We start from the raw sequence: 27566 nt of genomic DNA, 5'->3' as shown, positions 1-27566 counted from the left end.
GGCCCTTCGCGCTACTCCAGTGGTCGCGGACCGGGGCGGACTTGAGATACTCCGCGGAGATGCCGCGAATCGGCCGGTCTTCTCCTCACCCGGACAATTTTCCAGCCTGCCCTAAACACCAGGCAGCATAAAAGGCGCCCTCGGACATTGCTGTTTCCTCAGAACATACTCAGCTAGGATCTATTTTATAGGTACTAACTCGAGTCTCGCATGTTTACACATGCCACATCCTTCAAATCCATTCGATGACATCCGCACTCCCTCGTATGACTGAGAACATGTTCCTCTTCGGAGGAACTCGAGGACGTTTGGCGGGGTTTTTCTGTTGGGCTCGTTGAGCTCGGTGGATGTCTGCCAGCGAGAGGAGTGTTTGTCTGATGGATCTCGCTTCTCAACTTTGTGGGCGGATGGAGGATGTTATGGAGGACCTGAAGTGGTTGTAGTAGACCTGCGTTATGTCTCAATGCAACAGATAATTGTTATAATCGTTATAATTCCTTCTTCACATGTGAAATGTGAAATCAAGATATCGATCGTTCCATAATACATGGTCCCAGCAAATGTTTGCTTTTTAAAGCTTACAGTAGACTCCAAGTGGTGACCCAGCCTAACGTCAACTTTTGTTTTGGTTGTGAGTCCATGATCCTCCCGAACTCATGATGCTTACGGTATAACAGGACAGCAATGCGATATTGACATCACGCAGACAAATATGCAATAAAGGAAGCACAAACCAGTTCACCATACCCATAGATGTATCCATTATAATGCTTAATTAACCAGACTAGTAATCATTTTGACGTCCTCGCCCCCGAGGTGCAGCCATCCTCAGGATGGCTTCTTTAGCGGTCTCTAGCGCACTCTCAGAACCTAGGAAATACCCATGAGAGATAGAAAAGATGGACAGGATAAAGGGCCTAACCAATAATGACGATGGTGTTGTTTTCCCGACTAACAATGATGTCGGCGCCGCTTTCCGCACGTAGGCGGGCGACATTGGCACCCTTAGCACCGACGATCCTAAGATGGAAACGATATGAGCGTCCTCCACATTGGAAACTCATACATACATACCTTGGGAAGGAAGAACGATCAGTAAGAGTGAGGAAACCGACGTGAGTCATTTCTTTGGCATGCTCAATCGCCTCCTCGATCGTCTTCTGGGCCTTTTCAAGACCTGCCTGATCACGAGCCTTCAGAGTCCACTCGGACTCGCCATCCTCCGCATTCTCGTAGTTAGGCACCACTTGCCACTGTACTTCAGTGGTCCCGGTGCTTTCCACATCGTCGATACGAGCGGTAGTCGAACCCTCCCGAGGAGGTTGCGGGGGCACCCCAGGCTTCGTTGGCTGCCTAGACTGCTCGACATGGACGCCGAAAGAGCGCAGCGTCCGGAACAGGTTGCCTTGCTGAGTAACGAAGTGATAATATTTCAGGGGCACCTTGACAACGGCTTGGACAGATTCGAACGCAGCAGCGGCAGGCTTAACGCTCGCCTGAAGTACTATGAGCAATAAAGACGCCGACGAGCAAGGCTACATACTTTCAATTCCTCGATAGCCTTCTCACAGGCTGCACGTGGACCAGTTACCTTCACCAGGTTAGCAGGGTCGACGTCCTTGAGCTCCTCAGCATTCTCAGGTTCACCGGTCTGGTTGTACGATCGAGAACCAGGGAACTGGACCTGTGCGCCCGTACGGCTCTGCAGATCGTTCAAGTGAGCGCCTCCACGGCCGATGAGAGCACGGTGCTGGGTGGCAGGGATCTCAACACCCAATACTACCCGGTCTCTCAGCACTGCGACAATCTTCTCAAGTTCAGCCTGGAGTTTCTTCACGAGTTTGCCGTCACCACGGAGCAGCACTTCGTCGGAGACCGCTTCTCCTTGACGAGGGCTGTAATGAATGATCAGACGAGGAGGTAACTCGACGGGGAATCACTCACAAACGGATAAGACCTGCTTGCTGTTTTTGGTCCGCAGGGCCGCCGCAGCGAGCGATGAGATCCTTAAGGCCTTGCCCACCAGCACCGATTATGTTCCGATGATACTTCGGTTCGATGTGGACCGTGGCTGTAATCTCTTCTCCGACCTGGTTCGCGATTTCCAAGATGGAAGCCTTCGCAGCAGCGATGCCTTTCTTAGTACCACGGCATTGGATGTGAGTCACGTCGTCAGGTCCTTTCTCGATATCGATCTGCGTATCGGTGGCGTCCTTGATTTCGTTGATGCTGGCTCCACCTCTGCCAAGGATCCTAGCGACAGCGCGAGTAGGAACAGTGAACTTGACGATATTGTTGTTCTCTTTCTCAAATTCGACAGCCTGACAAAGAACGGGTCATGTCATGTACCTTCGGAGCCGCAGACAAGACATACCTCCAGGAGCTCGGACTTCGCTTGGGCGACACCCTTCCGACCGCCTTTGACTAGAACCTCGTCGGCCTTGAGGTTCTCTCTGGTCTTGCCATCAGCATCGCCCGTATCACGAGGGAAAGTGATCTTGACACCATATTTCTCTTCAAGGCGAAGGACATACTTCCCGCCTGAACCGATCAAGCCAGAGTGGTATTGGTGGGGAATCTTGAGGATTTCTGAGGTTTCATCCGCCTGGACGAAGTTGAGCGCTTGAGCCACAGCAATCAACAAGTCCACTTACAAGACGCTCGACTTGGCTGAGGATCCGCTTCTTGGCTTCCTCCACATTCTCCTTCCGGCCAGTGATTTTGACCTTGGCCTTGGAGTGAGCTGCCTTCTTCTTCTTTCCCTCCTTCTCCTTCTCATCAGCCTCGTCATTGAAATCGACCTTGACACCGAGCAGATCACGGATCCTGTTGACGCCAGCACCGCCAGCACCGACAATACGTCCTACATACTCTCTGTCGATCTCGAATTCGGTCGACTATGCCAAGAGGCCGAATGTTAGGATGCTGCGTAAGCAGGCCATTGGTAACCTGTACTCACGTAGCTGTTGACGATCTCGTCGTTCTTGGCGTTCTCCACGATCTGCAAGATTTCCTTCGCCGCGCGTTCGACGTCAGCACTGGCACCACGTATCAATATGATGTCCTCGGTGCTCGCATCGCCAGCATCAGCACCGACTTTGATGGAGAGCGTCTTGTCCTCGCCGATGATCCTGCAATCCATTCCGTGAGACGAAGATACAAAACGCCAGAGCACATACGCATTCAAGGTAGTCCCGCTTTGTCCGACGACAGCGTCGTGCCAGCGCTTCTCTACAGATATGGTCTTGCTCTTGACATCGGCAGCGTCACGAGCCAACTTGAGCAGTTCTGCCTCGACGTCCTCGAGATGCTTTCCCTTCTCGACCGGGTTGGGGGAAGCGTTGGGCGACGTGGGGTCGTAAACTAAAAGGACCGAAGATTGCTCAGCCGACTCCAGAGGGAAAAAGACGCGAACGTTGTGCGCCTCATGGAACTGCTTGAACCTGCAATGTCTGATTAGTTTCTATTTGGCCAGTCATACCATAGATAACCAACTTCTTGGGGTTCTTGCCTTGGATAACGCGGTGCAGGAGCCAGTCGATCTGAATCTCCTTAGTGGCGCCGATGAGTTTACCCATGAGCTCAGACACCTGTCTCACAGCACCGTCGACGGCAGGCTTCTCTCCGATAAGCTCGACATGCAGGACCTGAGCCTTCGGAACCAGCGCCTCAGGGGTGGTGTACACAGATACACCGGGGTGCGCGGCACTCAAAGTCTTCGGGTATCCAACGCGAGTCATATACGTCAAGTACTGCCTAGAGAGGGAGATAGGACCAGGAAGAGGGAACTCGTGTATGTACTGTGAATTCGCCTTCTCCATCACAGCCTGCATACCGCTGGCGAGATCCTGACCCAGACCCCAGACGGTGACCTCCTCGCTAGGGTCTTCCGGTGCAGGGATGACGACGGAGCATTTGCTCTTCGCGATGATCTCGTCAACAGCCTTTCCACCGAGAAGACGGTGCTGCCTCTTCTGGAGCTGGATCTTGAAAGACGTGAGACCTGTCCGGAAAGACTCAATGGTGCTCTTGATGGTTTCCACGACGCGAATGACGGCCTCGCGGTCACCGCTGACGGTGATCTCGCGAGCAGCTGCGTTGAGATTCATGCTCACTTCTCCACCCTGAGCGGCCTGTTGGAAGAATTCGCGACGAGCCTTGACAAAAGGCAAAATGTGCGCAGGGATGTCGCGCACGCGCTGAGTAGCCTTAGAAGTCTTGGTCGCGATGATAGCATTAAGCATGGCCTGGGCTTCCAGTACCAAGGGCTGTGGTCCTGTGACGGTGATCGGAATGGTCGGTTCCTCATCCTCATCCTCGGCAGCGGCAGCGTGTCCGTTAGGTTTGCCATTGACCTCGGTATCCCTGCGGGGGATATCGACCTTGACGCCAGTCTGGTCACGGATTTGCTTGAGGGTCGCCCCTTTGGGCCCAATGACGGTAGGAATGGTAGACGCCGGTGCGTTGATGACCGAGGAGACCTGATCCAACGTTCATTTGCAGCATATATGTAAGCACGAACAACTCACGACAGGGCTAAGAAGAGCCGTCAGGCTCCTTTTGGCCTTGTCCAGTTCCTTCTGCGACTCCGATTTGAGGAAGAAGGTCGTCTGCTTGGTCCTCTGGTTCGTAGACGCATCTATCTTGACCTTGAACTTCTGCATGACCTGCTTCATGACCTCGCTAAGGGTAGTGGGTTTGCCATCCTTGCCGACGGTCGAGAGGTCAATGGCAGAGAGCGTGATGGAATCCGACACCGTGGTGGTCTTGATGCGAGGACCTGCGGCAGCGCCCCAGGCAGAGGTCGCGGGCTGCTTTGCCGGTGCAGTGGACGGTGCCAAGGACGGGAACGCCTCTTGGGAGTCGGTGTTGAGTTCACCATTGGGAGACCCGATGGGACGCGCCGGGGCAGGTGCACTAGAATCGCCTAAAGCTGGGAAAGGATCCGGGGCGCCTTCGAGCTCATGCCTCCTCTATAAGGCATTCAATCAGTCCGTGCTGAAATAAGCCCTCAAAATAGTGCAAGAAGAGAATGAATTGCCTGCAGGCGCGAAGACTATGGGAGAAGACGTCATGAAGGCAGATCCAACGCGTTCCGGTACTGTGGGCGATCCACCCTGCTGTCCCCAGTGCCCAACGGACAATACCAAAAGCCCAGAGAAAGTCCAAAGCCTCGTGAAATGACACCAAGAAGCATTTCTGTGGGTACCCGAAATTCCGGTCAATATAGAAGGAAACGAATAGCGTACCTGGAGGTCAGCGGCTGTGAGGGCCATAGTAAAGTGTGTACGGTTGTCCGGAAGCGAAAAGCCTTTGACGGATTAGACCTGGGCAACGACTTTGCAACGTCTGCAACAGCGTCGCCGATATTCTGAAGTTAGAGAGGGGGATGGATTGGTGAGGGACGCTACAGCAAGCGCTCGTTTACTTGACGTGGTAGCACAGCGCCGTGTGAACATTGGGACCGTGAGGGACTCCCTGAGACCAGACACGCCTACAGCCTTACACCGCTCTGAGTGCATCGGGCACCGCTCTTCTCTAGTTCTGTGGCAATGGACAAGACCAAGTCGAAGCTTGCGGCGTTCTTTGACAACGACGAAGACGATCCGTTTCCAGTGCGACGGACTGAGCTCATTTCCTGCCTCTTCCGCTAACTCACCGCTGAATACCCTAGCAAAAGGCGGTCGACGACCACAAGGTCTCCGCGTATACGCAGGGAACAGTGCGCAAGTCGCGCAGGGAGAAAGAGAAGGAGGCTGCCGAAGCAAAGAAGAGGGAGGAAGAGGAGAATGCTGCAAGAGCTTACGCGGAATTCATAGACGCTTTCGAGGGTGAGGATGTTGGTAGGAGGAAATCCGGTTCGGCGTTCGTCAAGGCGGACTCGGGGACGACCTACGCGCCGTCCTTGAAGAGCAAGGCGGAAGGTTCTTCTAGGGGTCCTACTCGAGCATTTGGTCAAGATGACTTCAAGGTGAGAGACCCGCTGAGGTTTTGTTGAAGGTCTGACTCCTGTTTTCCCAGACACCGTCCCCTCCTCCCGTATCCAGACCCAAAGGAAAGCGTGCTATGGATGCCTTCTTGGAGGAAATCAAAAGGTGACTATCTCTCATTGCCGGACGTTCATAGCTAATCACCCCATGAAGGGATCAAGCTGAACGTGAAGCTCGATATTCACGCAGAGGTTCGTGCTGTCGTTACCTATGTCACTCCCAGAAGATTCATCACGCATCCATACAGCCAATGGAAGGTCAGTCACGGCATTGGCAGGTTGGTGGTTACCTTTCTTATGCTTCACCGCCTTACGAATGTTCTGCAGCATATGAAGGGCAGAGTGGGAGTAAAGACCGTGGTGATCCCGAAGTACGTACCCCGACATACGATAAAGGTGCTTATCTGATGGACTTCTCAGACCACGAATATATTCGTTGCCAATCTGCCTCCACACGTCACTGAGCAGTCCCTCGGGACCTTCTTCGCGCGATGTGGACCAGTTGGTTCTGTACGTCCTTATAGCTCATGTTGCTGTCGCCTATCTCCTGACCCCCTACCGTTCAGGTGAAAATCATGTGGCCAAGGGGCGACAATACCATAGGGCCAGGCGCCGATATGACCGCCTCCCGCCGCAATCGCAATGCCGGCCTGAGCGGGTTCGTGTCCTTCATGAAGCGCAAAGATGCCGAAGCTGCCTTCCGCGAGTTGGATGGATTCGACTGGGGAGGCTCAGTCCTTCGAGTGGGCTGGAGCAAAGCGGTTCCGGTCGCTTCGAAGCCAATGTACGGTAAGCCGCCCTTCAACGAAGCAGATCTCCCGTATATCGTCTAATGACTGCCGTTGCCAGTCGTGGACCGTTCACATACGAAAGATAGAAGCCGCAGCAGGTCGCCACGGTCGGCCTCCCGCTCTCGCTCGCGATCGAGGGACAGAGATCGAGGCCACTCCTCTCGGCGCTCTCCCAGTCGGTCGAGGAGCTACAGCAGGAGCCGTTCGAGGGAGCGCCGCCGATATCGGTCGCGGTCCCGCAGTCGCTCTCGTCAGTACGACAGCCGTAGCCGTTCTCCACGCCATCACCGCCGGTCGTACAGTCCCTATGAACGCGACCGCAGGCTTGCTAGCGATGAAGAGGATCCTGTCACGGACCAGTTCATTAGGAATGTCGCGACGGAAGTGAGAGGTCATGGCGGGAAGTACGAGGAGACGCTGAAGGAAAGGGAGAAGCATAATCCCAAGTATGCGTTTCTGGTCAACAAAAATGTGCGGCTTTATTTTGCCACTGGTTTCACAGCCGGTCCTAACTCGTTATCCAGCATCGCAAGAACAGGTACTACCGTTCATTGCTCAAGAAAGGTGAAGATTCCGAGCCCGAGTTCAATGACGATGTGTGTGCTGGTCCCTTTATTGTCGTGTTCTTATGCCAACTAATTACCCGCAGGGTTATAATTCCGTCTACTCCACCGATTCTGCGGAAGAGTCGGAGCGAGAAAACGGTAATAAGAATCGTCTCGGGAAGCTTGCTAGGAGACGCTTCGAAGCCATGTTACGTGCTCTTACGGGACGTCGTGGCGAGCTGGCCAGGTGCATGGCCTTCAGCCTGGATCATGCTGAAGCCGCTGCAGATGTACGCAAAGTCTCTCTACTCATCGTTCTCCACTTTACTGACCCCTTCGTACCTCTTCATCAGGTCGCCGACATTATCGTATCGTCGCTTCTAGTCGATGGTACTCCGGTGCCTCGGAAGGTAGCGAGACTACACCTCATTTGCGATATCCTGCACAATTCCGCGGTGCCCGTACCAGGGGCCTGGAAGTTCCGCCAGGAGTTCTTATCGCGACTAGGCCTCGTTTTCGATCACCTGTCCACGATCTACCATTCATTCCCCGGCCGGATCACCGCCGAGACATTCAAAAAACAAATCACGACGATTGTCGATATCTGGGACGACTGGATGTTGTTCCCCGGTGACTTCACTGCGGGCCTTCGGGCTAGGCTGGAGGGTACTACGCTAGAAGGGGAAGAGCCGAAGGAGGAGAGGAGTGCGTCCATTGGCGAGGAGAAGCGAGATGTGGCCGTCCCTGTACCCAAATTCAAGACGAATGCATTCAAGCCCGCTGAAGCGCCAGCCACAGAACCGGCTGGTGCTCCTGACTCCGACGGCGAACCGATGGACGAGGGCAGTGACGTGGATGGCGCACCCATAGATGATGATGTTGATGGGGTACCCATTGAAGACGATGTCGATGGCGTGCCTATGGACGACGTTGACGGGGAACCATTGGCGGAAGACGTGGATGGGGAGCCGATGGAGGACGACGTCGATGGACAGCCAATTGAAATTTGAGCCGTGTATCTCCATTTGTATTCTGTCGGGCGATTTGTATGGAGTCTTGTCTGCTTCGTTATTATTCTAGTGGTGGTCATGTCTAAGCTATTACCCAACGACTCCCAGCGTGAACTCGGCATACAGCGCGAAATCGCTTCTGACCGGACTACACCATGCAATTTTTGCCAATATAGATACAGCAGTAACAATACAATGCTCGGGCTGCGAACGACAAACCACTACACTCTGATGTTGTTGTGATATTGACCGCTTTGACTGGCGCCTGAAAAGCGGCGGTGGATACGAGGGCGAGCAATCGTCACAGGCAGCCTATAATCTCGCACTTGGTTTCGTTCGAGACGTGTTCGCTTCACATCATCATTAGATTCGACAAGCCACCAGCATAGGCCATGGGCTTCATCGGCGGATGGGGTACGGCGTCAAATTGGATGTATTCTCGATTACCTTCGGAATCGATTCGAATCTTTACAGGGGGGATGAGTGCCAGAGAGGGCTTGAGGGGGGGAAGGGACTTACAAATGCACCCTTGTTGCCTGCCTGATCGACGTAGTTGGGTGCGGAGAACACTGTCGTGCACAGCCCATCGTGTTCGATTGCATATCCATCTAACCAGCGGCGTTGGCGAAGCCAATAAGAAATCCTTGAGGTTGCTCACCTTGGCGGACTTCGTGACTACGAATGATGCCCGTCACGCCGTTCAAATTACACCACCGCTTGGTGACATCGGGGCCAAAGGCAATACCTACACCCTGAATAGAAGAGACGCGACTCAGTCTCCGGTTCGTCGATCCCCGTAAGTAGCACTTACTCTCTTGCTCGGTCCACGCCCAGGTAGCTCCTGCGGGTCTGTCCATAGGAGCTCGCCTGCGGAAGAGCGGCTCTTGTCAGGTCATGCTCGAGAGACAGAACAAAAAGATTGCTTACACATGATGCCTTCTTGACCGGGTTGTTGGCCTATCCGCTGGATGTTACGGATGTCGTCCAGCGTGACTTCGTCTTTGCTGAAGAGACCACCGTGTACGACGAAGAATCTTCTAAGACCCTGAGGGGATAAGATCGAGTTGTCCTTCTTCGATGGCGGCTTGGTTGCGGATACCAGCGTGGCCAGGGGGACTGGAGCAACATTAACTTGGAGGATAACGGCTGTACCATGTCACTCACGAGCGGTGAAGACGTGCGCGAATAACTTGCGACGTTGCGGTGAGTTATGGATCATACAGGAGCGGAAAGATCACAGACCTTGTACGTTTGTTCTCCGTGCTTGTGCTTGGCTTCACCTTCAAATCCGTATTGCTGGTTCATGCTTTTAGCTTCATGGTTCCCTCTATTAATAAACATTGTCTTCGGATACAGCCCTAGAACAATCGGTCAGTCGGTGCAACATCACCGCTGGAAGTTCTTACACTTGTAGGCAAATGCGGTCAGGATCACCTCGATGGACCAGGAACCGCGGTCCACGAGATCTCCGTTCATCAACACGCAGTGATTCTCGGTAGGCTCGCCTGTTAACTCGTACAAGTGCAGCATGTCGTAGTATTGACCTATTATCATATTAGGTCATATTCAAGAGTATTCCTCTACTTTGAAGACGCACCATGAACATCGCCAATCACGTCGCACGTCATTCCCTCGCGCAGGTCCAGATTGACCAGACTTTCCTCCTGAACAAAGTGCGAGTGCGCGCCGAGCACAATCTCCCAAACGTATCTCCGAGGCAGCTTCTTCCCGTCCTTGAACCACTGGATCATTCCATGAACGAATTCCAGGCTGATGCCGTATTTCCCTCCGTCCAGTACTGGCAGTTTCGGGCCTGTATAGTCCTTATCCATCTCGCATCCGCCTTCCGCAATGATCTCAAGACATCTCTCCACGGCATTCTTCTCCTCTTCGACCTCAATTGCCTTACAAGAGGTTCGTCAAGTTGGAATTTACGCCACGAAAGCAGGCAACTATAGAGACGCACCTTTTCGAATTGGATCTTCCGCACCAACTTCTGTGTGGTCTCCAGCTGCTGCTTGACGAGCTGGTTGTGTGGCTCCAGTGCCGATATTTTTTTGAAATCTGCGACAGCCAGCTGCGGCTTTAGCGTCTGCAAGTAGCACGTCGCTCTCCTAATTTCTTCGCCTCGTGAGACAAGACAAGTTATAAGGTCGTCTGACTGATCCCCCGCACCGATAGTATGCCTTCACATATTTCGGGTCCAATTCAATAGCTCTGGCTACGGTGCTAGCTCAATAAACCAAATCCACATGTGAACGGCGCAGCGTAGACGTACCCGCATCTGTCAATGCGTAGCCGTACTCCTCCAACTTAATCCGCGCATACGCTCGGTTACACCAGAGCGTCGCGTCCGCCGGGTTCAGCTCAATCGCCTGCCCGTACAGCTTAGCAGCTTGGACATAGTCGTGACCTGTAATATCATTATGCTCGTCAGCGTCGCGCCTGGGTAAGCTGTGCCATTGCGCGTATACAGACTCGTGAACGCCTTGTTGGCCTCGCCCTTGATCTTCGCCGCCTCCTGCTTGCTCTCCTCCGTAATGTCCTTCAAGGAAAGCGCTGACAGAGCAGGGCTTGGGGGAGCCGAGGACGGCGGAGTGGAATCGAGAGGCGATGACGCGGAGGACTCGGATGCACTCATTGTATGCAATTGTAGTCCCGTGAGGTAGACAGACAGCTATGACACCGAGTTGCAATTGGAAAGCGGACCCGGGTCAATTATCAGATAGGCAGCAGAAGTATCTCTCTTGACGTAGGCTTGTCAGTGACTTAGTGAAGCTGTGTGAATGCAGAATGTACGATGGGTAACGGTAAATCCTGAGGCCTGAAGCTTAAGATTCACACAGCCACGGGTTAAGAAGGCATTTCGCATCGAAGGGAAACATTCCATTGGATTACCAACTAGGGTGTAGTACACAGGGAACTTAGAATGATGAAGGATGCTCCGCTTGCAGGGTATATCAAAGGGAAGTATGCAGGCAAGATAATGTTACAGGCAGGCAGTTCGAATCAGCGTGGGTACCCGGTCCCGTATGGGCACACAACCGGGGGGGGGGGGGGATGGAGGGAGAGCGCCAGGCTGTGTTAGTTTGGTCCACCCGGAGGACCGCACTTGTTCAGGTTGAAGTACTTTCCGAGGGGAGGGTTGTGCGAGTAAGCGTTGATGTTCTGGCACCATCCGTTCAGGAACTGGTGAAGGCTGATAGGCATCGCAAAAAGACCGGTGAAGATGAGTAACCATGGAATAGGATATTGATGACGTACTAGTCCAAGTTGTTCTGGCAGCGGCAGCACGGGCCCCATCCGGCGGCAGTAGCTTGGTCCTAGAATGCACGCGGGTCAGGAGAGATGGAGGACACAATCAAGGAAATACACGCACGAAGGTCATCTTGATCGACCACCCATTGTAACCGGCAATAGTCTTGAGAAGATCCCCACCGTTGGCGTTCAGCGTGTCCGAGAAGTATTTGGTACCGGTCCTGATGTTGTAGTCCTAGACACACCAGGTATCTTACCGCGTGATCGAGCACGGAACTTAGGGACGAGCACTTACGACGTCCTGGCAGTTGCCTCCGGGCGCCTGCCCACACTTGTCCCAGGTCAGCTGCATCAATCCCTGCTCACCCGCACCACCGACGGTGTGGGGGTTGCATCCACTCTCCTGCATGGCGAAAGAGGCCACCATGATCGCAGGGACTGTCGTACCCTTTCAGTCAAGAAGGCGAGTACCTGCGGAGTGTCCACATACCACCGAACTCTCCAGCATACTTCTGGAAAATTGGAATATATTCCGAACAAGCCTTGAATGCGCTGTTAGGGTCCTTGATAGCTTCGCCTAAGTCCATAGTGATGACGTCCTCCACGCGGATGTACGGAGGGTTCCAGCCGCCGTCGTTGAGACCGCAGTTGAGCCAGTCGATACCGCCATTGGGTCCACTGTACTGCGTTACATCCTCTGCAAGAGGGAACCGGTCAATACAACTAGCGAGACCAACTGCGGGAAGGCTTTGACGCACGGGAAGCTCCGCTGGGCCCACAGTTGGATTTCACGTTGATGAGGCCCTGGACCGGCCCGGGTGCGGGGGCAGGGTCTGCGGGTTTAGGCGTCTCCGCAGGAGGGGGAGGTGCAGCGCTAGTCTTCACAATCGCTTGGTTAACCTATGTATAGGGGATAAAAGTATCAGCATCATATATGCGTTCCCAAGGGTGCTACGGCGTGAAAAGCATGAACAAGGAGCTCATTATTAGGGGCCATCTTTTTGAATGGTCGACTTAGAAAGTTGAATAATTGACATCCTTCGGACGTTACACAGAAAAAGGAACAGAACAGAGCGGCATACAATTAAAGGCTGACATAACACCCTGACAGGGGTAGATTAGGCATACCAACTCACGTTGATGCTAGCACTGGAGGGTTTTGAATTTCTTCTCGCGCATCGCTCTGCGGGGGTGCTCCTGCGCCTGTGCAGCGTGCTATGACGCCTCTCGAGACGCGCCAGCGGATTGTGATGAGTCAATTCAGCCGTAACCGCGACCACATAGGTCAGGAGAACGAGTAATCCAAAGTTCTTCATCGAAACGACAGTGGGGAGAAAAGAGAGTGACTGAGGTCAGGTATACGAACGGAACGGCCAGCAAAGCACTGGCTCCAGGTATAGGGATGAATTTGTGGGGGATTTTGGTTGCTGCAGGCCAGAGTCGGTAAATACCCTGTAGGGTAAATGCGGTGCGCTTCTGAGCCTTCTCGGCCAATCGGATTCGTTTGAGGTTCCTTCGCGGGCATGATGCTCCGTCGCATGAGCGGCATGACAAAGGGCATGTGCTGCGCGCTGGGCAACTTGGCGAGAGCGGAGACCTCAGACCAGCGACGGTCAGCGCAGAGGGTCGAGGAGAAAGCATCCAAGTTTGTAAAGCCATATACGAATGCCTATATATGACGGGCGCGTTCCAGATCCTGGTCCTGCTGCGCATGGCTGGATCTCCATTCAGACTTCTTTCCCATGAGAGAACCTGAAAGAACCCCGATTCCGAATCCTTGTATTGCGTCAGGGCTCAGGAACCGCATTCTCTGTGGCAACTTGAAGACCCAAGAGTATTGGGACGACCTGCACGTTGTTGCACGACGATAGTATCGTATACTGGTTGGACACGGACGGACGCGGACGGCGCGACGTTGACGTCTGAGCAGTGAGCAGAGAGGGACGACGTGAGTAATGCAAAAACCTTCCAGCGCTCTACATGGGCGCCTTATTTGTGGCTGGCAGTAAGGCCCGCGGACGTTCTACATGATCATGACCAGCTACAGAGGTGAGTTCACCTGTAGAATAAGCCCTGCATGTCCATCTCGTGCTAAGCCAGATCAGGGACGTAACCTTTCCTAAGGATAGTGCAGGAATGCCCTCCACGTCCGGTATTTCACAACGAGCGTAATCAGCTTCCTAAGAAGATAGCGGACAGGTGAGAGCCAATGAGAAATGATATACGATAGTATGCCCATTGACGTGACTATGGTATAGAGAACCTGAGGGCTGACGCCACACTGACATAGCAGTCTGGATATACAGTGAGTATTCCCCGGTACACATTAACACACGGACGCCGACTTGACCAACTATCAAGGGGCATACCCTTGTGATATCGTACGACCTCGGACATACCGATTACTGCGGCACCGGAGGCATGTCAGTGACTTCCCCTCCGCACAATCAGGCCGAGCGAACGCGTCAACTGATCCTCGTGCATCAGCAGCTGGTCGCCGCGCGACGAATACCTTACCTGAAGTATCTCAGGGAAGGCCTCCGGAAGTTGGTCAGACAGGAGCAAGCGCGTCATCCTGCTGACACTCACCAAGACACGGACGGTCAACAACGCCTTCCGATGGGACAAGCGCCGCGGGCGCGGTACCGGTGGAAAAGCACCTGCTTAATGGTACTCAGTTCTGGTGAGAGATGCGTAGTATCCGACCAGCTGGATAACCCAAGCCCAGTACAGAAGGCTGAAGCTAAGGTCGTATCGTCCTGCTCTCCATATGACCGTTGTTCGTCAAGCAGAAGGCCAATCTCCCCGAGATCTCGTAAACAGATCTACTGGAAATGTCATAACCTCGATGAACGCTGAGGTGAGATGTGCCATCCAATATTATCATCAGGCACCGCAGCCACACCCGGTTGGAAAGTTGCAAGATAATAGACAAGACCCACTAAGGTGATAATCTTGCCTGGCCGTGATCCATGGCCCCGGAGGTATGGCATACGCGCAGAAGAGAAAGATCCGAGACCCGTGCTCGCCAGCGAAGGTATCGGGCCAGGAGAGACGTTCTCGCGATTTGTCGTGTCGCTGATTTGCATTCGGACAGGAATCACTGCGCATTGGAAAACCCGACGATACCGGTTTTTTCGCATAACAAGATGTCAGATTCATTTCTTGAGACGGTGGGCGCATCGAGCTGAAAGAGCACCTGGAGATATTTGATGTGTTGGTGGTACTGGATGCGCGGCGCAGCCCAGGGACGATTTACGATGTCAACCGCCACGGCAATCTCGCCATGTCTTCATGGAAGTGTGAAATACACGGAGTAATAGACATGATTGATTTCCAGAAGGATCATAATCCGGCCATGCCTCACAGTAGTGCGACGGATTCTGACTGAGGACTCGTATCGTAAACGAAACGGAAACCTAGCAAGAAGACCGCCAATTGCGAAAGCAAGAACAACTTATGATTCGACCTCTTCCCTTGGAACTTCATTGACAGGGACGTCTCTAACTTACGTGGATTTACAGTACCTCACGTAAACTAAGCCAAATAACTATACTTATGCAGACCGTTCCTTGCGCCCTCCACTAGCAGCAGCACGCGCATGATAATCATAGTAGTGCTAGACCACATACAGAAGCCGCCGCCGCACGAAATGCATGTTCTGGAAGATCACTGGTCCAGCAAGTCACAATAGCAGAGACAACCAAAATAATTAGCCCCATCGATAGATATCAAACCCGCAACAGGAGCGAGCACGATAGCCCGCGATACCCACAAGTGCAAGCCCACAAAGAGTGACTCGAATAGGAGAGGAGCGGGAAACACGTCGGCACCGCGAAGGGCACAGCCACCCGCCACACGACTCACACGATCGATGTACCGATCGTGTTGATCGAATCCGAAGGCTGCCATTGGTGACGCGTCGGCAGAGACATCTCCAGTCAGACTGCAGACTCTGAGCTGGACAAAGGGGGAGGAAGGCTAGAGGATGGGCGCCGTGCGGAGCTCACTTTCGAGGGCCGCGAGCAGCGTATCCAGGGAACGTGGTATGAACGAGCAGCTTGCTACGTAAGACAGCGCAGACGAACCCCTGGACCGGTCTAGGAATTATGAGCAAGCGCACCAGTTCGTGGAATGCAGCAGTAGTGCGGAGGTCCGACGCAGACGGAAGTCGCACTCCGCTGGGTCCAGGGTCAGGGAGTAAAACTGAGTCACAGGAATCTCGAGCCGCGTCACGGCCTCCTAACACGCCGAGTGTAGGAGGGATGGAGCAGCAGACCGAGAGGGGTGCGCAAGGCGACGTCGCTCGCTGAAACTAGGAGTCATGCGGAGCTTGCAGCGGGAGGGACATACCAAGTCGGAGCACTTGCGTATGCTGTGGGACGTGCTGCGAGTCCGACGCATTCATACCGTACAGCCTTGAAGACCCGAGGCCGGCCGTGCGACGAGCATACAATGTGGACATGAGGTAGCGTTCAGCAACAATGGAGCCCGCCCGCAATGGTGTGACACCGTCTAACGTTTTACATGTCCAGAGAAATCGACATTGGAATTCGGAGTCCGTCCAATTGGCGAACGGCACCGGGGCTCATGGACAGCAGCTACGTACAAAGTCGCATGTTAATCGTTCGTTGCAGACTCGACGGACAGGAGGTTCAAAACTCACGCTCGCCATGCTTCATCGGCGTGTTTGCGCAGTTGAAACACTGTAGCCATGGAAAGCTATGCCCGTCCTATTCCCGCTGCGGTGGAAGAACCGTCGCGGGATCGACTATGGGCCCGGAGTCCTCTGGTAGGGAACCCAGCAGGACAAGCTTACTTCAAAACTTCATGTTCCATATTGGGTTGAGGCAGTTACCAGACTTCTCGATTGCTATGCACTATCGCGCGATTCGAGCTGCGCAGGTACATCTGGCTGAGAAGGTAGATTTGACAGAAAGTGCTCAGAGTGCTGGAGCACAGGTGGCCATGGGCAGAATACCAGGCGATGCAGGAAGAACACCGAACTATGGCGCCACTTGGACATGCCCGCCATCTTCCCGCATCTACTGAGTCACTGTCATGAGACTCAGAGACGCACAGAATTGCATCCATATCACCAGTGCAACTGTACTATTAGTGTCCGTTCCCAGGATGCCAAGATTAACAGGGCAAGGACCAATTTCGCGTGAGTGGCGCATCGGGGGAAAGAAAGCGCCCCGAGATATGCAGACGGTCCGGTCCCGGTGGACCCCGCGTGCTCCCGAGTGAATCCCGAGCATCCTCCTCGATATCCCTTTAGCAGACAAGGCTCTTGGTGGGTCCAATCGAGGTGACGCAATATCAGCGGGGTCTTCTGTTATATCAAGCTCATACAAGATAGAAGCAGGTGACGAGGAGAAGCAAGTATGAACGAACAGCATATAGACGCGGAACGATATGAATGGTATGGATGGCGCATAATTGGTACAAGCTCTTAGCGGGGAAGACGGTCTCCGGCCAAGACAGAAAGTCTATTGTGGCGGCGTGTACACAGAGGCCTTTGCGGGTCTACGGGTGATGATTCGGCCAGTTGGGAACCTAGTCCTCGGCCCCCCTGAAAGATTGATTTCACGTCAAGGATGTTCCCAGAAATGCATCAACAACCAGACAAGAGTCATCTGTGCCAGCGAAACGGGCAGCCTCAAGGAAAATTGCAGAATGCAGAACCATAGTAGTGAGATCCGGGCGGCGCAAAATGTTTGCGCTGACGTCCTGCGCAGTCGGTCGGCCGACCATGAAAGGACACCGGACGACGATGGCGGTGTGGCGGAGGCAAAGCAGGGGAAATAATGTGGCGGGGTGAATCATACCGGTGGGTGCCGGAGCCGTGGGAATGTCCGGGGCAGACCGAATGACTCCTCGGGGAGTTGTATAAACAAGGCCCGTGGCTGTTGTGCGTCCCGTTACGATTGAAGCTTCCTGTGGTCCCCAGCTCGGCCTGTCTACGCTGCAAAAGACCCGCTAAGCCTCGACCAGACCCCCTGCTCGCTTTTATTATAAAGTCTACCGCGCCCTGCGGCAGGACTTTGTAATTTTCTGGACCGTCCGAGTCAGTGACTAGGGCGTCCAGAGTGACTCCAGCCAGGCAAAATGAATCCGATATCTCTTTTCCGCTTCGCCCCGTCCCAGCCCAGCGCCCTGCTCGTCTCGTTCATCTTCAGGATCAAGTCTACCGAAACCAACACCATTCTTTACTCGGCCGTCTATGCTATGAACTGAATAGTCTATCTTACTCCGAATCACCACTTAGTCTCTCGACCGCTTTCTGCCTTGTCTCCGGTCCGGAATATGCATGCCGTTTCCCATTCTCTCGCCCATCGTGGCCCAGGTGCAACCCGCGCCCGGGCTCGGTGGCAGCCTTACGCCTCTCCGTCGCCTTCAGTTTCATCAAGGTCTTCCGTCTCCAGCAATTATCCAAATACCCCGGCCTCGTCTGTAACAACATCTCCAGCCTCTACTTATGCCCCTTCTATATGCGACTTCGAACGACAACAGAACCCGCTTCCAAATCCTCCTTCCACATCTCAAGCGCCCAAGGAGGCGCATTATCGGGACACGCAAAGAGGCAGATATTTGACCAGTCTCATCGGTGCGTCCCGGCTCTAATTCGTTCTGTTCCAGCGTGTAGTAAGCCTTGCACCGTCTCTAGACCAGGCCGTCAAATCGTTATGCGAGATTTGGCATCCTGCCGATATCCCAGTCGTCTTCCAGACCTCCGCCCGCGTCCCGTTCTGCGCCCCTTCTCAGACCACCACCGCTCCCACCACCAATCAGTATTCCCACTCTCACCACCATACACGAAACATACAACTTCTTTCTCCAGTCTCTCCATCCTCCCCGTGTTCGCCTTCCTCCCAGTCCTCAACATCCTCTCCTTCCGACTCGTGCATGGGTGGCCCGGCAGCGGCCGCCCAGTGTTCCAAAAGCAACTTGCTTCCACTACGCAATTTCGTACACGAAGTCCTCCGCCGTTCCAAGACTTCCGGGTGCGTGCTTCAGACGGCGCTATGCTACCTCGAAGCCATCCGGTGCAAGGTCCCCGAGTTAATGCGAAAGGAGAGAGATGGCGAGGGAGCCAAGGGCGAGTCGGAATCGGCTAGCCGCATCATCTTTCCCGAGGAAGAGGACGCCGAAGCCCTCGGCGTCTCTCTTGAATCAATCTCAAGTAAGTGCTACGTCAGTCCAGCAACCACCTCGTCGGGCGACGAGCAAGATACGGACGTGATGGACACCGTGCGCATCCAAGACGGGTGTGCTGCGGCTCCTCAGTCCCAGTCTACCGCTGGACCCTCGACATCACTCGCGGAATCGTCTACTCGCTTCGCCGGGTGCCATCCGTGCATGGAAGGGATACAGAAGAAACCAAAAGGTCCCTCGGCGCCGCTCCCACCTCTCCCGCGGCTGCCGTCGCCCCTGCTCTGCCCGCGCCGCGCATTCCTCGCGTCGCTCATTCTGGCATCGAAGTTCATGCAAGATAAGTGCTATTCTAATCGCGCATGGGCCAAGTTGTCTGGTCTCCACCCCCGGGAGATTGGTAGATGTGAGCGCGCGTTGGGCGATGCGCTCGAGTGGAGGCTGTGGGTTGGGAAGGCGCCGACGAAGTCGGAGAGCGCCGGCGCGCGCGGCGTTGCTAGGTGCAAGAGCGAAGCCGATCTCGGGCCCCCGTCAAGGAGCTCCGACTTACCTTGCTTCAACGCCTACCCGTCCTCTGCGCCGAGTCAGTTTAACGCAAGTTCCGTGGAGTGGACTGCCTGGCCTACAGTTTCCAACAGTGCTCCTCGTCCGAATATGCTGAGAAGGAGCTCTACGGTGCCGGCCCTTCCTACGGGGACCGTTAGCGAAGAGTACTCCATGTTAACCTCGATGGGCTACAACCCTCGCTCTGGGGCGTCCAGGCAGCCAGCACACGATGCAATCGCGACCTTCAACGGTGCCTCGGACATGTCCTCATTGGCAGCTATCTTTTACGAGAGTGCATTCTCCAATGGCGAGGGTTGCTCGTCTTGGCCTGGGGCAGCGGCGAACGTGGACGGCTACCAGAGGAGGCCGTGGGCCGCCCCAGTCGAAGATAACAGCCCTCCGACGCCGACGCTGAGCTACTCGCCATCGTCAACGACGTCCTCCGAGTCGTCCTCTGACGGCGATCGGACGATCCAGATGACGGCGCTCTCGGATGCGGATGTGCCGACGCACCTCCTGCAATTCCCCCCGCTGCTCGGCGGCGGGTTCCCGGGAGCCGCCGACTTCATGAAGGCGACGTCCTTCCCTTTGTCGGTTCCTGTCGTTGTAGGGGGCAATGGAGCTCAGTCTACAGTGGACATATCCTGGTTCCACCAAGCTTCGATGGTGTCCTCGTCGGGCGCGCTGGGTGTCCACATGCTGGGAGGATCCGTGTATCAACAATAGTCTTGTATTTATGTACCCGTTTTTGATCTCGTATCGTATCGTTTCTCTTTTCTTTGCTCTGCGTACTCTTATGGTTGCCCTATGCCCCCTGTAGTTCTTTACTCTGCTTCCTGGATGTTTGTGGGGCGTTGTACATAGTAGAAAGTTGGTTGCCTGTTTTCGTATGCTATTGACTTCAGTCCCACGAATATACGGATATTGGCTGTCGGTCCAGGGTTGGGCGTGCTGTGGCCGGTCGTGTAGGCTCTAGTGTACTTAGATACCCTCATAGAATTCTCTTGCCGGACAATCCATGAGCTTCTGCAACATGGGTGCCACTGTTACCCGATACCAGTCGCTCACATACCTTGAAGTTACGAGCGCGTACAGATAGCCATACATACATGGGTGTACATTGTTGTAAATTGGCTTCCTCGTAATAGATATGATAATCTTACAGCTGCAGGCTGTGTACCGTCCTCTTCTAGCTTACTCGTTGAAGAACTCCAAAGGAATCTGCGCGGTCTGCACGGCACGCCAGGAGCGGGGGTGCCCGTCCGCGTCCTTGTTGCCCTCATCCGTCCACAGAGAATGGAAGATCACGTCCTCAGTGCCCTGAAACAATCATAAGCATCAACTAAACCTCAAACCCAACTAAGGCGTGGATCTTACCCTGTTGGGCGGGTCATGTATCCTATCATTCGGGGGGCCCTCTGCATCAGCACCGACGATCAAGTCATCATGCCACCCGATCACTCACCTAACGTGCACGAAGCCCTCGCCTTCTGCGTCGTTCACCGCGGGAAGCCTGATCTTGCCCAGGATAATCGTGCCGTACGACGTGGGCGCACTCCGGACCTGCACGAGGTCCTTCTCGATGGTGAAGTCGACGAGGACCGCGTCTGCGATGTCCGCGGCGCGTGCCCACATCTTGGGCTCGTGCTTGTCCCAGTGGTGCCGCGATTTGATGATCTCGGACTTTATGGTAGGGAGGATTTGGTTGAACGCCTCGATGGCTTTCGGGGCGGGGGTGTGTGGGTCATTCAGGACGATTTCTTCCGCGGATGCTGGGGGAAGACGGGCCTATATCAATGAAAGCTCGGGAAGCTCTCGGACGACTATACACACCCATTGTCAGTCACTAGAATGTGGTTCGCGCAGTGGCCACAGCGCTGAAATGCATGGCAATCCAATGCCGACGGCCATATCACGGCGGGGGTTACACTTATCGTGGGAAGAAAGGCATTATATTATATTCATTCGCCAATAACAGCCATTTCCTCGGCTGCTGATTGGCTGATTTAACCTTTCGACCAACATTTTATCACGGCCGAAATGGTGCAACTCCCACGGTGATAAATAGACATCCGATGGTCTTCCTGACGCTCAATCATCTGCTTGACTTCGACCGGTCGATCTGGTCATCAAGCAGGAAGGTGAGAGGGCTCCTCGTCTTTGAATGAAATACACTGGGGCTTGCATCCACAGTATTTATTCGAGGACGAATAGGCACCCATGACCACATGTTGGCTGCGACTGCCCGCAGTTCGCGTAGCCCTGGCACATTAGACCATCACGTATACCCCAAGGCCCATGTGCCCGCATATCCTTGGGACACTCTCTTAGCTGCGTCAAAACCTTTGTTTACATCAAGTCATTCAATCATGTCGAGGGAGATATCGCCGTGCCTACCGACAAGGTACCCAACAGTTGTGCATATATGATATATGAAGTCGGGTCCAGGAGTACGATGATGACTGCCGGCCCTCGGCACTCCTTGAACTAGCCATCATATTGCCAGTCTTGGTTTGACGTTGCTCGCGTTCTGCACTGGCGTTTCCAGCCAAGGCGCTTAGCCTAGCAAGCTCCAACTGGCGGCTCGCAAGGCGCCGCGGGGTTCATTGGTGTCTTCGAAACGCCGAGCGCTGTCTCCTCAGGACATCCAATTGGACCACCTCTCCAGAGGAACCAACCTGCAGTAAGTGAATTGCGTCCACTCATGTATAGGAGGTGAACGAATGGAATTGATTTTGCAGATGGTATGACAATATCTCTGGTCTGTAGACCATACATTAGAATATGACTGTACATCGCCATATCATATAGTTGGCACGCCCCCGCAGAATATAACGGTTGTTGTTCCATACTGCTAGTTCGCTGTCCACTTATACGTAACTCTTGTAGGTGGCAGTTCTACGCTCGAGTTTCCCAGTGCGTAAATGCCCTCGACTACGGATTATTCTTTGCGATCTGACCTCCTAAAGGCACTGCATGCGGATGGCCGTGCCGTAACCAGCACCAGTTCGACACATCACAAGCTCGACCTTCGTCGACACGGGGCGCAACAGCACGCTGACCTTCACGACTGGAGTCAGGGTTGATCCCTTATAGGGAGACAATTACCAGCTTCACCTGCAAAGCGGGCGCGACACGGTGACTGTCGGCGGGCTGGTCGCGGAAGACATGGAACTGTATCTCATTGTCAACCAAACCGAGACGTTCGCCATTAATCCGTTCGATGGCATTCAAGGTCGGTTCGTACGACACTCTTAAGTAGGACATATTATAGCGTCTCGAGTACACTAGGACTGAGCCCTCAAAGCTTGTTTGCTAAGTTTATTGATCAAGGCTTGCCATGTAAGCAATCGTTCCATCAGGATGGTCGGCTGTTTGGTGACCTCTGCCGAATAGCCCTGTTCGGGATGTATCTGACGCCCCTAGCGGTCGGCAATGCTGAGCTTACTATTGGTGAGATCAACGAGAGCAAGTCCAACGGTTAGTTTCCCTGTTCGATGGGCGAAATGGGCTACTGATGGTACTGACGTACAGGTTCTTTGACCTACGTTCTCGTTGCCTGGCTACTTGAGTCGCCCGGTGTCTCAGTCAACGGGGAAACTGCGTGCACTCAGTAGACGCGTGAGGTCGTATTTGACAGTGGCAGAACCAGCGTCTTGTTCGACACGGCGACCATCGAGGTAATGCCTTTCCTTCCCACATACCAAAACATCTGATCTTAGTATCTACTCCGATTACATAGGCCATCTACGCTCTCATCTCCCCGGACATCCAACCCTTCGCGGACGAGCCGGGTGCATGTGGCATCGCATGCAACAAAATTGACTCCCTGCCCGCAGTCGTAGATCTGCAACCTTCACGACCCTGATGATCCCGAGCAGCGAGCTGAACGTCGGTCCCTTCGCGAGCGACCCGTCGACGTGCCAGACGTTCCTCAACATGCTCGAGCGCACGCCGGTGGCTGTCGTCGGGGGTAGCCTCCTGAAGCACTATTACAGCATGTGGGATGTTGGAAATCAACAAGGGGGGTTTGCGCCGCTCGGTATGTATGCTTATATTCATTCGGTGGAGCAGCGCGCTGACATTGTACTCGTGTCTCCTCCGATGTATAGGTCAGTCAATCCGGGGCCTCGGTAGTCACTCGTCGGGTCGATGTAATGACGTGAATGTACCCTGAGAGTTAACCTCAAGGATGCCTGGCTTGGACTGGTGACGAACATCGTTCTTGCTACTTCCTGCATCCCGCGGAACTCAATTGCGACCGTGCTCCGGGCGATGGCAGCGAATCTCGTCGGGGCATCCTCCCTATTTCGCGGAGATGAACGCCGGCTCAACATCAGTTACAGAGTCCGGACGGGTTGACGACTGCGATCACCCGCACTTCATCAAATCACGGATCCTCCGAAGCACTGTAATGCAGGGCGCATCAAGGCAGTTGCGCTGGCCCGCAAGAGAAGAGTTCGGGCACCCCACATAACGGTGATCTCTTCCACGCAGGGCAGAAGTACGAAGCAGTCAACGTCATCGTAACATTGAACAATCTATTTAGTCAAGGACACAGATGAATGGGCGGACATAGCAGTTGTAGAACAATTCGACTATTTGCAGTGGTACAGGTTGAAACATTATAACTTTAAGGTAAACTTCGCAGCGAGCACATTGAGAAAAACGAGATGAGGAGAGAAAGAAATAGTACCGATGGATTGGGAACGCAAATAAATTAACGGCCTTCTTCCTGGTGGTCGTAGTCGCAGCTTCAGAGTATCAGTACATCCAGATTCAGGTCTTTCATGACAGCCCGCCAATTCGCGCCTGGCAGATTTTGATCCAGGCGTTTCCACACCTGCATTCATCGATCAGCGACGATGCTATACCCGTAGTGTTCAAGACTTACCTCTAGCACAATCTGCTCGGCGGTGTCGACCTCGTAGCAACCTTTGGGGGACCGTCAACTCCATGCTGGTAGTGACACGACTCTGGAGTAGTTTACTTACATTGTACCCTGCGAGTACATAGTCGTGATTAGTCCGTCGAATATCTTCAATAAGAAAATACAGAACACGAACCTGAAAGCCTCTAAGAGTTCCAAAACCTGCCGCCGATACGTCCCGAAGGCATGTGAAGCTGCGATGATCACGGGCCAGTTCAAGCTAGAGATATGACTGGTTCGAGAGACAACGAGGACAGACAGACAATCTGCGACTCACTCGACGCTGAGCTTATTTTCTGCGCAACGAAAGCAAAGGGAGAGAATGTCCTCCATGCATTGCTGCACTAAGGGATCAGTAGCGGAAACGAGACCGACGTCTCTGAGCAGGACAATCTAGGGATAGGATGAGCGGGAAAACTTAGATTTGAAGCAGCCAACAGCTACCTTGGCAGTATTGATGTATATGGCGTTCCCCGTTTGCACACGTACGGGAGTATCTCCTTCCGGGGGCGTCCAGTTATCGAGAAGGTTATAGAGGGCGGTACATTCCGCCATCTCGTTCTCCGGCGAACTGACGCCATCTGGAAGTTCCACTATGCGGGATTTACCACTCAAAGTCCGCGCAACAGATGACACGACCTGCTCGTCAAGTCGTCAGCGTGCAACGGCAATACTGTTCAGGGTACCGACCTGGGCCAAGATGGGTACCAGAGTTCTCGAAATCCCGAATACATGTTCGATATGAGAGTGGGCGATAGAGTCGTCGTGCCTACAGACCTGTGGTCAGATGGTAGAAGTATCTACAAAAGAAGTCGTGACGGACCACCAATCGACGGTACCAGAGCCCAGGATAGTCGGTTCTCTACCTGTTGCTAGGCATCCTACACTCACCATTAGACATTGCTGTCATAATGGCAATGGTAAAACATACCAAAAGTATCGTAAACTGCCAGAATCTCCAGCAGCAGCCTGGCACGCGAAGTACCGGTCACAGTGCCCGGTCTGGAGGGGATGCGTCGAGCCAGTAGAGCGGACGGGCCTCCACGAGTCTTTACTAGGCTTTTGGCTACATTTAAATCCGTGATCCACTGGTGGCCACCGGTGAATATCTATCGAGACCGAAATTGTGCGTATGGTTGATCTCGCTGCATCTCACTGACATATATAAATGCTACTCACATCGATGAGAGCAATACTCAGCGACGCTGAGAGCGCAGCGTCGCTTTGCAAACCATCGACTGTAGAACAAGCACCTGCTAACCAACGCCTGGACTCCGTCCGATAAATTTGAGCTTGATGCAGCATGTCGGCAGAAGCGTCCGGGGAGGTACCACCGCGGCCTAGCTGGAAGGACTGATGCACTGCTGCGACACCTAGCAACGCCAGTCGTAAAGCTTCAGTCGCGGGATCACTTTGCAGGGGTCGGTTGAACACAAGGGATAAGTTTGCTGCCGCGACTGGGTTCTCAGACGGGACGGCCATGATGATGCTTAACGACGTGTCGCAGTAGTGACGGATCTTAAGACAGAAACAAAACAAATCATCGTTCTCATTGGTATCTAAATGGGTGATTATTAGACGAAGGGTGCCCCACCAATTGCCTCTCCTGAACTGTCTGAAACTGTAGAATTCGTTCAGTATTAGCGCGGTAACAGCCAGGACATGATCCACGTACGTATGGTTCGATGGGGTCCACTGGTTGCATTAATGGTGGAGTAGGATGATTAGGAAGCCATTGTGCGGAAGGGTGTGAATTGTGCTCCATACGACGAATGCTATTGCTGCTAGAGGACGGACGAGAGGAGATATGCGTGGTATCAATGCCTGGCGAATGCGCGTGCAAGGGAGTCGAATATTGAGAATTATATCGTTGGGAGGGGTATGATGAGGTCATCTCGGGAATTACTGGCAAAGCATGAGAATGTAACGAATGTGCTGGGTATCCATGATGAGTGGTGGCTTGAAGCGTGGGGATACTGAAACGGGCTGTTGGGTCGTTTTACACGCGTTGAGATTTTTGAACCGTACCTTTGTCGCCGCGAAGGTATCAACCCGGAGGCGGGAAGGGTCAAATAGGGCTCACTAGGTGGCGACTGAATACAGCAGACTTCAGTAAGATCGCAACACCTCACCTGTGACGCCTCGTAGATGCGAGAGGGGGTAGGCTTAACTCCAGCGGGCCACTCTCCTGCTTCGGCGGGGTTATGTTGCGCGTTGGAGGAGTCGAGGACTCAGAGACTCCCGAAGACTCGGCCGTCGAAGGTCGAGTATCCGTTGGCGTCTGTTGCTTCTTCGGCGGGGCTTTCTTACGCGTCGGTAAGCCTTCCGGCCAAGTGCACTTTGGAGGAATCAGGAACAAGGAAGGTCGAAGCAAAGAGAAGGTAGGTACTTCGCGTTGCCCATGCGTACATCTCATACAGTTCGGCTTCGTTTCGTCGCACTAGGGTGGCATATCAGTCGGATACGTTGCGGCTAAGGTGGACGAATATACCTTTATCTTCTTCGCCCTACATGTTAAACATCCTGTTTTACTGCGGGTATATTTAGGACGCTTCCGTTGAGGCGGTACATTAGTCGGACGAGGTAAAGGTGCCACTAAGTGCATGTGTCCAGGCTGTGGCGGAGGTGCGAAATACGTCGGAGCCATATAATGATTAGTGCTCGGACTGCAACGCACGATTAGTAGCCGACTGAGGACGCGAATGTGCCACTCACTGGTACATGTTGATAGGTCGGTAGTCCGACGGACGAGAGAAAGGCTCGTCCTCAATGGCTCGCATGAGATAGAAATATAATGGGACGAGGTTGTTTAAGAGGAGTAGCAACGAGGAAACGATGCCCTTTTGCGGATCATCGCATATCGGGATCCATCGCCGGACACAGATCTGAGGGCTGCGACGATGGGTTCTTTTGAATTCTTCGGGGAAGTTGAAGGTTTTCAGGGAAATTATCAGAAAACATGGCGCAGTGCTACCAGCATGTGGTCCCCTTTCTCCGGAGAACCTCAACAGCAGTGAATTTCCTGCAGCCTCGATCAACCTACCCCTACAATAATGCACTGTACACGTCAACGACAAGGACGAAAATGGTAAAGCGCGTCGTGTCTGTTTGAACTGATCATGCGAATGGGTCAATCAGCCACAACGGCGCAGCTGCTGCCGGAAAGGAAAGAAGCCGGAGACTTCCACTAGGTTTCCCACCCCACGAATTCGGACCTCAGGGACGTTACAGCCTTTGATGCCAACTCCGCTCGAACTGTCAAGAGCATCCCAAAACACTAACCCCGATTTGTTCCGATGATGTGCCACCTCGAATAGCTGCAGGTAGGTATCCAGCGCACTA

The 27566-nt window shown here is 53.7% G+C and overlaps 8 protein-coding genes across 8 annotated transcripts; 3 read left to right on the top strand and 5 right to left on the bottom strand.

Moving 5' to 3' along the window:
• Window positions 1-187: 187 nt before the first annotated feature.
• GLOTRDRAFT_58711 (uncharacterized protein) lies at window positions 188-5409 on the bottom strand. Its single transcript, XM_007866305.1, has 12 exons — window positions 5250-5409; window positions 4530-4973; window positions 3496-4481; window positions 3180-3443; window positions 2960-3131; window positions 2655-2897; window positions 2375-2605; window positions 1945-2321; window positions 1544-1895; window positions 1075-1496; window positions 923-1020; window positions 188-870 (listed from the first exon to the last, which is right to left on the bottom strand). The coding sequence occupies exons 1-12, from the start codon at window positions 5274-5276 to the stop codon at window positions 785-787; spliced, it is 3702 nt and encodes a 1233-aa protein (XP_007864496.1). The 5' UTR covers window positions 5277-5409; the 3' UTR covers window positions 188-784.
• A 143-nt stretch (window positions 5410-5552) lies between these two features.
• Window positions 5553-8335, top strand: GLOTRDRAFT_127735 (uncharacterized protein; the record flags this gene model as incomplete). Its single annotated transcript, XM_007866304.1, has 13 exons — window positions 5553-5615; window positions 5675-5971; window positions 6022-6095; window positions 6144-6181; window positions 6238-6267; window positions 6317-6360; window positions 6410-6499; window positions 6556-6816; window positions 6867-7030; window positions 7083-7251; window positions 7305-7376; window positions 7430-7615; window positions 7679-8335. 13 exons carry the CDS (start codon window positions 5553-5555, stop codon window positions 8333-8335), a joined length of 2145 nt encoding a protein of 714 aa, XP_007864495.1.
• Window positions 8336-11419: 3084 nt separating this feature from the next.
• On the bottom strand, window positions 11420-12590 carry GLOTRDRAFT_127733 (lysozyme-like protein; the record flags this gene model as incomplete). Its single annotated transcript, XM_007866303.1, has 7 exons — window positions 11420-11534; window positions 11600-11658; window positions 11715-11828; window positions 11889-12031; window positions 12084-12290; window positions 12352-12493; window positions 12567-12590. 7 exons carry the CDS (start codon window positions 12588-12590, stop codon window positions 11420-11422), a joined length of 804 nt encoding a protein of 267 aa, XP_007864494.1.
• Window positions 12591-17513: 4923 nt separating this feature from the next.
• Window positions 17514-20346, top strand: GLOTRDRAFT_137720 (uncharacterized protein). Its single transcript, XM_007866302.1, has 2 exons — window positions 17514-18203; window positions 18264-20346. Exons 1-2 carry the CDS (start codon window positions 17903-17905, stop codon window positions 20018-20020), a joined length of 2058 nt encoding a protein of 685 aa, XP_007864493.1. The 5' UTR covers window positions 17514-17902; the 3' UTR covers window positions 20021-20346.
• Window positions 20342-21173, bottom strand: GLOTRDRAFT_137719 (uncharacterized protein). The gene is made up of 4 exons (XM_007866301.1): window positions 21128-21173; window positions 20760-21066; window positions 20672-20693; window positions 20342-20614 (listed from the first exon to the last, which is right to left on the bottom strand). Exons 1-4 carry the CDS (start codon window positions 21129-21131, stop codon window positions 20489-20491), a joined length of 459 nt encoding a protein of 152 aa, XP_007864492.1. The 5' UTR covers window positions 21132-21173; the 3' UTR covers window positions 20342-20488.
• A 196-nt stretch (window positions 21174-21369) lies between these two features.
• GLOTRDRAFT_127730 (uncharacterized protein) lies at window positions 21370-23471 on the top strand (the record flags this gene model as incomplete). Its single annotated transcript, XM_007866300.1, has 7 exons — window positions 21370-21435; window positions 22391-22529; window positions 22586-22636; window positions 22691-22774; window positions 22829-22898; window positions 23134-23336; window positions 23407-23471. The coding sequence occupies 7 exons, from the start codon at window positions 21370-21372 to the stop codon at window positions 23469-23471; spliced, it is 678 nt and encodes a 225-aa protein (XP_007864491.1).
• A 366-nt stretch (window positions 23472-23837) lies between these two features.
• On the bottom strand, window positions 23838-25706 carry GLOTRDRAFT_74129 (uncharacterized protein; the record flags this gene model as incomplete). The annotated part of the gene is made up of 9 exons (XM_007866299.1): window positions 23838-24137; window positions 24189-24229; window positions 24350-24444; window positions 24502-24617; window positions 24669-24863; window positions 24915-25001; window positions 25044-25105; window positions 25156-25333; window positions 25404-25706. The coding sequence occupies 9 exons, from the start codon at window positions 25704-25706 to the stop codon at window positions 24051-24053; spliced, it is 1164 nt and encodes a 387-aa protein (XP_007864490.1). The 3' UTR covers window positions 23838-24050.
• Window positions 25707-25753: 47 nt separating this feature from the next.
• GLOTRDRAFT_115334 (uncharacterized protein) lies at window positions 25754-26989 on the bottom strand. Its single transcript, XM_007866298.1, has 7 exons — window positions 26940-26989; window positions 26716-26890; window positions 26614-26664; window positions 26357-26562; window positions 26253-26306; window positions 25900-26200; window positions 25754-25845 (listed from the first exon to the last, which is right to left on the bottom strand). The coding sequence occupies exons 1-7, from the start codon at window positions 26945-26947 to the stop codon at window positions 25774-25776; spliced, it is 867 nt and encodes a 288-aa protein (XP_007864489.1). The 5' UTR covers window positions 26948-26989; the 3' UTR covers window positions 25754-25773.
• Window positions 26990-27566: the final 577 nt, after the last annotated feature.

This window comes from Gloeophyllum trabeum (assembly GCF_000344685.1).
Source record: "Gloeophyllum trabeum ATCC 11539 unplaced genomic scaffold GLOTRscaffold_00004, whole genome shotgun sequence".
Classification (NCBI taxonomy): domain Eukaryota; kingdom Fungi; phylum Basidiomycota; class Agaricomycetes; order Gloeophyllales; family Gloeophyllaceae; genus Gloeophyllum; species Gloeophyllum trabeum.
The sequence above is the reverse complement of the archived record's forward strand: the minus strand, read 5'-3'. Positions and strand labels throughout refer to the sequence as shown.

Coding starts and splice junctions, on each gene's coding strand:
- GLOTRDRAFT_137720 (XM_007866302.1), top strand. CDS start 17,903: ATGCATGCCGTTTCCCATTCTCTCGCCCATCGTGGCCCAGGTGCAACC. Junction 18,204..18,263: donor ATATTTGACCAGTCTCATCG/GTGCGTCCCGGC, acceptor CACCGTCTCTAG/ACCAGGCCGTCAAATCGTTA.
- GLOTRDRAFT_115334 (XM_007866298.1), bottom strand. Junction 26,665..26,715: donor GTAGGGCGAAGAAGATAAAG/GTATATTCGTCC, acceptor ATGCCACCCTAG/TGCGACGAAACGAAGCCGAA. Junction 26,307..26,356: donor GCATCTACGAGGCGTCACAG/GTGAGGTGTTGC, acceptor GTCGCCACCTAG/TGAGCCCTATTTGACCCTTC.
- GLOTRDRAFT_58711 (XM_007866305.1), bottom strand. CDS start 5,276: ATGGCCCTCACAGCCGCTGACCTCCAG. Junction 4,482..4,529: donor CGGCTCTTCTTAGCCCTGTC/GTGAGTTGTTCG, acceptor ACGTTGGATCAG/GTCTCCTCGGTCATCAACGC. Junction 2,606..2,654: donor TCAGCCAAGTCGAGCGTCTT/GTAAGTGGACTT, acceptor AACTTCGTCCAG/GCGGATGAAACCTCAGAAAT.
- GLOTRDRAFT_137719 (XM_007866301.1), bottom strand. Junction 20,694..20,759: donor GAGGGCTTCGTGCACGTTAG/GTGAGTGATCGG, acceptor CCCGAATGATAG/GATACATGACCCGCCCAACA. Junction 20,615..20,671: donor TACATGACCCGCCCAACAGG/GTAAGATCCACG, acceptor TGATTGTTTCAG/GGCACTGAGGACGTGATCTT.